At 38.4% G+C, this 7,145-nt stretch overlaps 1 protein-coding gene across 1 annotated transcript in view; it reads left to right on the top strand.

Moving 5' to 3' along the window:
* The window catches only part of TRAF6 (TNF receptor associated factor 6), a 19,670-nt gene extending 15,846 nt beyond the window's left edge, over positions 1-3,824 (top strand). The window contains exon 6 of the mRNA XM_011357026.2: positions 1,079-3,824. Within this exon, the coding sequence (XP_011355328.1) occupies positions 1,079-1,945 (867 nt within the window). The 3' untranslated portion in view covers positions 1,946-3,824. The remainder of the gene's footprint in view (positions 1-1,078) is intronic.
* Positions 3,825-7,145: the final 3,321 nt, after the last annotated feature.

The following is a 7,145-nucleotide window of genomic DNA, read 5'->3' as shown; positions in this document are numbered from 1 at the left end:
TATGATTGAGATCGTATAGAGTGAGTGTGTATGGCAAATAGTCTTAGAACTTGATGAACCAGACACGGAGAACGTACTGTTATAGTCTTCAGAATTAATTTTAAGATTAGTGATCAATTCTGTCAGGTGTCTGAGACATTATTATTTATGATAAGTTCTTTCTGAAGAATGCAGTTACACTCTTGCTTTTCCATTAGGCTTTTTTATCTGACTTTTTTTACAGTAAGCAAGCATTTAACAATTTAAAAAATAAAATGAGCAAATAATATATAGTATGATTACATCTTGTGGGAAAATTTTGTATTATGTGCATAAAGAAAAATACTTGAAAGAAAGGTATCAAAATGTTAATGATAGGTGAGATAATAGGTAACTTCTTTTTGATCATTTATATTTTCTGTTTTTCTGTAATATACACAAATTGCTCATATAATAAAAATGTTATATCAGGAATATATTTTTTATGTAACAGGATGTTCTTGATGATCTGAGTATGAAGATAGGAAAGAGTCTAATTTGCAATAGATTTATATAATGAATTAGGTATCAGAGCCAGGGCAGGTGGTAGACTACTCTTGATAAAAGGAGGAGGGATAAAACAGTATTAGCTAGAGGGAGACTCAAGATCAGTGGAGAGGTTTGCCTTTTTTTTAAATGGGAAAGACTTTACTAATTGTGTTCTGAGGGGAAGGGTTAGGGGGAGAGAATGTTTGAACACAAAGAAGAAGGGGAGTAACTGAGCAGGATCTCTGAGGTGTTGAAAAGGGACAGGTGTCATTTAGACCCCAGATGAAGCAATAATCTTGGACAAGGGATCTCTGCGTCAGAAGAGAAGTACCTAATACTTTTATGGCTGGAAGGAACGTTTATCTGAAAGATGGGCATGTAGCCTCATTTTTTCAGTGGATTAAGAGGCAAGATCGTCTCATTGGATCAAGAATCTGATGGAGACAAGGTTATAGGGGATTGAAGGTAGTAATGACGTTACTTAAAAACCTTTTATTTGGCTTCACTAGGTCCCTTTCCTAGTTCTTAACAGTATATGTGCCCAACCTAAGGCTCGTGCTTGATTTTTTAGATGCAGAGGATTCACTTGGCACGCCACCTGCAAGAGAATACCCAGTCACACATGAGAATGTTGGCCCAGGCTGTTCAGAGTTTAAACCTTGCTTTAGCTCCCGTGCCTCAACGTGATATGCTGCCATATGATTCTGCCTCTCTGCCCCGGGTCTCTGGGTGTCACCCAGAGGTCCCGAATTTCCAAGAAACCATCCAACAATTAGAAGGTCGCCTTGTAATACAAGACCATCAAATCCGGGAGCTGACTGCGAAAATGGAAACTCAGAGCATGTATGTAAGTGAGCTCAAACGAACTATTCGAACCCTTGAGGACAAAGTTGCTGAAATAGAAGCACAGCAGTGCAATGGGATTTACATCTGGAAGATTGGTAACTTTGGTATGCACTTGAAATCTCAAGAAGAGGAAAAACCTGTTGTCATTCATAGTCCTGGATTCTACACAGGCAAACCTGGATACAAACTGTGCATGCGGCTGCACCTTCAGTTACCAACTGCTCAGCGCTGTGCCAACTATATATCCCTCTTTGTCCACACAATGCAAGGAGAGTATGACAGCCATCTCCCTTGGCCCTTCCAGGGCACAATACGCCTTACAATTCTTGATCAGTCTGAAGCACCTATAAGGCAAAACCATGAAGAGATAATGGATGCAAAACCAGAGTTGCTGGCCTTCCAGAGACCCACAATCCCACGGAACCCAAAAGGTTTTGGCTACGTGACTTTTATGCATTTGGAAGCTCTAAGACAAAGAACCTTCATTAAGGATGATACCTTATTAGTACGCTGTGAAGTCTCTACCCGCTTCGACATGGGTAGTCTTCGAAGGGAAGGTTTTCAGCCACGGAGTACTGATGCAGGGGTATAGCATCGCCTCATTTGTTTTAAGGAAAAAAAAAAAAAAACCCACCCGGAAATGGAAAAAACTGCCTATCCTTGCCCTATTGTCAGTAATCACATGCAAACAAAAAAAGGCAATGGGAGAGAGGTAACCACCAGTGAAGAGAGGCTACTTGCCACTTTTTTCTTTTACAAATATCTGCCTGAAGCAGTTTTTCTTTGGGAATCTACACATCCTACGCTTTTTCAAAAATTGTTACAATCAAAGTGTTGGTGGCATATTGCAGCAGCTCTTTGTCACAGTATACCTCTTTGTTGTACTTTCATGGGCTTTTGCTCCAGAGTGTTCTGTTGTCAAAAGCCCTGGGTTAGAGTAGTAAAGCTCAACCCTTTTAATAATAATGGACATTCCTTAAAAACGTCAGCTTATTTTTATAGTATTGTATGTAATATATTAAACTTGAGAATCACTACTGCCTTGTGTTGGTGCCACCAAGAAGAGGTACTACTTTAGAGTTGAGTTCTCATTTTATTTGACCTCTGATAGATTTCAGAAGATCTGACCCTTAATCTTTGGAAAACTTAAAGTTCTCATTGACCCCACCATGTCTCCGCCTATCCCCACCCCACCCCAGGCCTGGGACTAAGGCTATTCAGGGACTAGTTAAACCTTAAATATAACCGAATACATAACCTTGTGAACTTGTCTCTTGAATAATTCTTGTTTAAGTGTTTCATTCTACCTTGCTTACATATATCTTTGCCTACAAAGTAGCATCTCCAGAATGTAGAATGCTGAGAACCATGTGGATACCAGGTGCTCAGTGTTATGTCATAATTCCCTTTTTGTCTGTTCAATGCAGAGTGAATTCCACAGCCCTGCTTATGTTCTCTGATGCTTAATGATTGTAGGACAAGGAAATGCACCCATGAATTAACCAACATAAAAATGTAAAATGACTCACCTAGTCAGCTAATATGGCATCTTCATTGGTGGTGGCAAAAACTATTTGTCAGAAATGTTAAGCTCTTTTGAATACCCTCTGGTTTATGTCAGTTAAGTGGAACAAAATTGATTTCCTCTTAATACTTGGGAGATCATTAGTGATGAGAAGTCACCAAACTGACGTTCGAACTCATCAGAACTTGAGTAGGTTGCTTTAGTCCAGTAATTCATACCTGACGAGGGTCATGTGGAATGTATTGAAGTGGCCGAATGTTCCTAACAGGTAGAGATGATTGTTATGCCAAAGGTCTATAGATATTAAATTTTATGGTGAAATCTAAGGATGTTCCCCAACTTGTATGGCTATTAATAAAGAATCTAAGAGGGCCCATACACTATACTGTTTACACGAGATTGTTTAGAGCTGTCTGGTCACGAGGGATCGTAGTGTATCTCCAGAAAAGCCAAATCAAAGCCCGCTGCCCAGTGTGAAAGATCATCTTTAATTTCAAGAGGAGGCCAAGAAACCGTGGAGAAGAATGGTTTCAGTTCCAGGCAGAGGCAGCCTGGAAAGGTCACTTTGACCTTTCCCTTTCCTTTTCTCTCTACCTTCCCTCCCCACCCCGTGTTTAGGCACCTGCTCTGCTGGGTTTAGGTTATAAAGTGAAAGTAAAGGTCATGCAGAGATCCTCTTCCCCAGTGCCACTGTTGATATCACCTGATCGTCAGCTAGTTGGCAGTTTGCTTCCTAGGAGCTTGTGTCTCAGCTGTTATGCTTCCCAACGAACCTCTGAGAATCATCGGAGCACCACGTTCGAGGTAGGGACACCTGCACCACTGCTTTTCCTATGGTGGTTTTTCAATGAATACATGATGGTCGAGTTCCATTTGAAAAGTAAATGGTAGTTATTTTTGTTGTGTAGGAAAAGCCTGAAGGAAATATACTACTTTTGATGACTCATTTTCTTTGTGCTCTTGTATGTTTTACATTTTCTACAATAAATGTACTTTTGTCGGAAAAAAATTAAATGCTGTAAAACATTCAACCTCACCAAAAAAGGAAATGATATTTAAAAGCTTCCTGGTCCGGTCAAATTTCTATTAAAAGCGTGGCTGTGCATTAGGTACTGAGGAGTCATTTCCTGCTTTGGTTATTTTGTTCTACTCAGGAATCTTAATCCAAACAATAACAGTTTTTTTTTTGTTTTTGTCTAACTTCAACTTCTCCTAGCTTCAGGTTTCCCATCTGTAAAATAAGGAATTGTATTAGATATTTCTAAGATTTATGCCAACCATAAAATTTTGTTGTAAGAAATTTTTATCAGCAGCATGTCAACAATACTTAAAAAAGGATTTTGCCAGTAGAAAATTGCTTCATTTTTTGCTGACATAATACTTGAATTTAGTGTCCATCAGCTGGGTCTCATCTGAATTTTAATAAGCAATTTTTTTAACACTCAACAGTCAGCATTGTATAATAAACCAGCCATTTATTTTATACTGGTCATTCATTGTGACTAGGGAATACAATGGTCAAACTGTCATTCCAAAAAGAAACTTTTGTTAAGACTTCAATTCAGAATCAAGCCTTTCCGGAAAACTAGTCTCTCCTATTTTTCCAAATCCGCCCCACTCTGTGAAACAAGCTAGTTTCATCCAGTTGGCCTACAAATAATTTGGGCCATGTTTTGATATTATGTCAACATTTTAACATATTTATTGTTTGACATCGTTCTTTGACATTGCTAAATTAGAAATAGTTTCCTCTTTTCCCAGACACGGCCAACCCAGAGTTGAGTGAAACTTGCTTCAAGTCATGCATTTTGCTATTGCAAAACACGTCAGGATGTTGGTTTGTAGTTTGGTAGTTTTTCACTACCATTTGGCTGTTGGCAGCAATGACAGTTTCTGGCTGTACTACAATATGAGTCAACTTTTAAGGAATAAAAACAAATACAAGAGAAAAAGGTGAAATAGAATGAGATGAGTGTCTTCCCTAATGATGGAATAGAGATCTTGGTTGATCTCTAGCAATTAGTTTTCTGGCAGGTATAAAATTATGAAATGGTTCTCCATTACTGTTTTATGCCAGTAAGTCTTCCAAAAATAGCATGTTTATGAATTATGCATGCAGTTAGGATATATTCTCCTTAAAGAGGCGCCATTGCTTGTCATATCTTTATCGGGGGAATCCTTCGGTCTTGGGTGACTGGAAAACATTTTTAATTATTGGAGAGTTTTTCTAACTTGAGACTTTGAAGTACTTCTCCTTTATTCAGTTACTGCTACTCTTTCTTGGCTTGCCTCAATTAAATTCTACTCATTGTTTTATGTAAAATACCAGTAAGTGTTTTTGTGATGCGCAATACCTTAAAGAGATGAAAAAGTGACAATAAATAGTTCTTTGTATTTTTCTTTCAAAATTCAAATTCATTTTTTTAACTTCCAGTTTCCCATGGTAAGCCGTAGTTAGTTTCACAGTTGCTGTCGTGTCTATGGAATGCAGTTAGCACTTCCAAATTCCCAGTATCCAGAAAGACGATCTGATGAAATCAGATGTGGCTCCGCTGCTTGTAACATTCGATTACAGCCTTCACTTTTAGTCAAAGACGAACACTTGCAAGGAGATGCCTAGTTTGGCTAAATGTCACTGAAGCCTTTAATGTGCTAAAGCTTTTTCCTCCCTGAAAATTTGGGTTGTTATAAGGTTATAAAATAGTGAAAAATAATTCCAGATAGGGAAAACATTTTATGGAATGAGGAGTTAAGGTGCTTTTCCTCTCTCAGAGTGCCTTCTCAGCAGGTAACTAGCCCAGCCTTTAGGACAAGAGAGAAGGGAGACGTTCTCTTCTTTCTCAAAGCTTGAGGCTCTGAATACTGTAGGTGCAGTTTGGCTCCCAGAAAGGCACCAACCTGCAAATGTGATGCTGCTTCCGAGCCGTTTTCTCTGAAAATCCTCCCCTCATTAGAGCTTCCTGGCCTCTGCTGGCTGACTGTATTTATCCCAACATTCTCCCAGGTAGATTTTGGGGTAAAACAAGTGCCAGTGGAAAGAAGGGCATGTAGTTTCTTGTATTCGAAGAAGGAAATTGTTTAGTGGTCCTAGAAGCTCAAAATAACAGCTCTCTTCTACTGTAGTCCTCGAGAGAATGTAAACTGCGAGCGACAGGGACACTTCACTTCTGAAACGCTGTACTTAGCACAGTGCCTGGCACATAGTACACACTCAGCTACTTAATGAACCTCTAGTGAAAATACTGGTTGATAAGCTGACCAGTTTCTGGTAGTTCATTTGTAAAACAAGTTACGTTTTAGGTGGTAAGGCATAGATGTTACTCTTTTTTTTTTTTTTTTTGCTTTTTTTTACCCCAGCACTTTATTTTGAAATTTTTCTAACGTGCAGAAATGTTGAAAGAATTGTACAGTGAACGTCTACCACCTAGAATCTACAAATAACATTTTGTTACATTTGCCTTGTCGCTTAATGGATGTTACTTTTAATATGACTTCTTCAAGCTTGGTTCATCTTTTAAAATCTCAGGGCTAAGGTAATTGAGCAGTTTTAATGAAGTTGTCTTAAACCCTTTGGGGAAACTATGTGTTGCAGCTGGAATTGTAGTGCTCACTTTAAGCTAGTTTTAAACTTGTCAACAGTTACAAAACTGTTCTGTTGAATCTTAATTTTATCTTGCCTGAAGGGATGTTTTTTATAATGGATTTATCTGAAAGTCCTGAATCAATTGTGCTAAATATTCTAATGTTGTTTTCACACTTGATAAACTTCAATTAATTTCACTAATCAGAACGTAATTTGGGGTCCATTTTGTTTATATAAGGTTCCAGGATTATGTTCCCAGCGGGCTGAAGAGGCAGTGTAAGTTAGTATGTAAACCACTAAATTAGGAACTCAGAAACTTAGATTTCACTCCTGACTGAACATGGGTAAATCAGTTCTCTTTGTCTTTGTGTCCATTTATCTACCTGTAAAGTGAGGACATAAGTAACGGGTAACATTTATTAATGTTTAGATCTATTAAGAAAGACATTTTTATGAATCCAGGCACCCTCTTATAATTTTACAACTAAGACAAGCTATGGAATGAACTCTGACTTGAGAAATCAAAGCACGTGCAATGGTCAGCATCTGGTCAAAAAGCCTGCTGTTGCTTAGAACTTAACTGTCACCACGGAGTTTGTGTGAGTGGTTTTCCTAATCCATCTGGACTCTGCAAATAATGTGTTTTGTGAGAGAGAGTGAATGCAAATTTGGAAGGAGGAGGAC

Source organism: Pteropus vampyrus, unplaced genomic scaffold (genome assembly GCF_000151845.1).
Source record: "Pteropus vampyrus isolate Shadow unplaced genomic scaffold, Pvam_2.0 Scaffold31, whole genome shotgun sequence".
Taxonomy (NCBI): domain Eukaryota; kingdom Metazoa; phylum Chordata; class Mammalia; order Chiroptera; family Pteropodidae; genus Pteropus; species Pteropus vampyrus.
The sequence above is the reverse complement of the archived record's forward strand: the minus strand, read 5'-3'. Positions and strand labels throughout refer to the sequence as shown.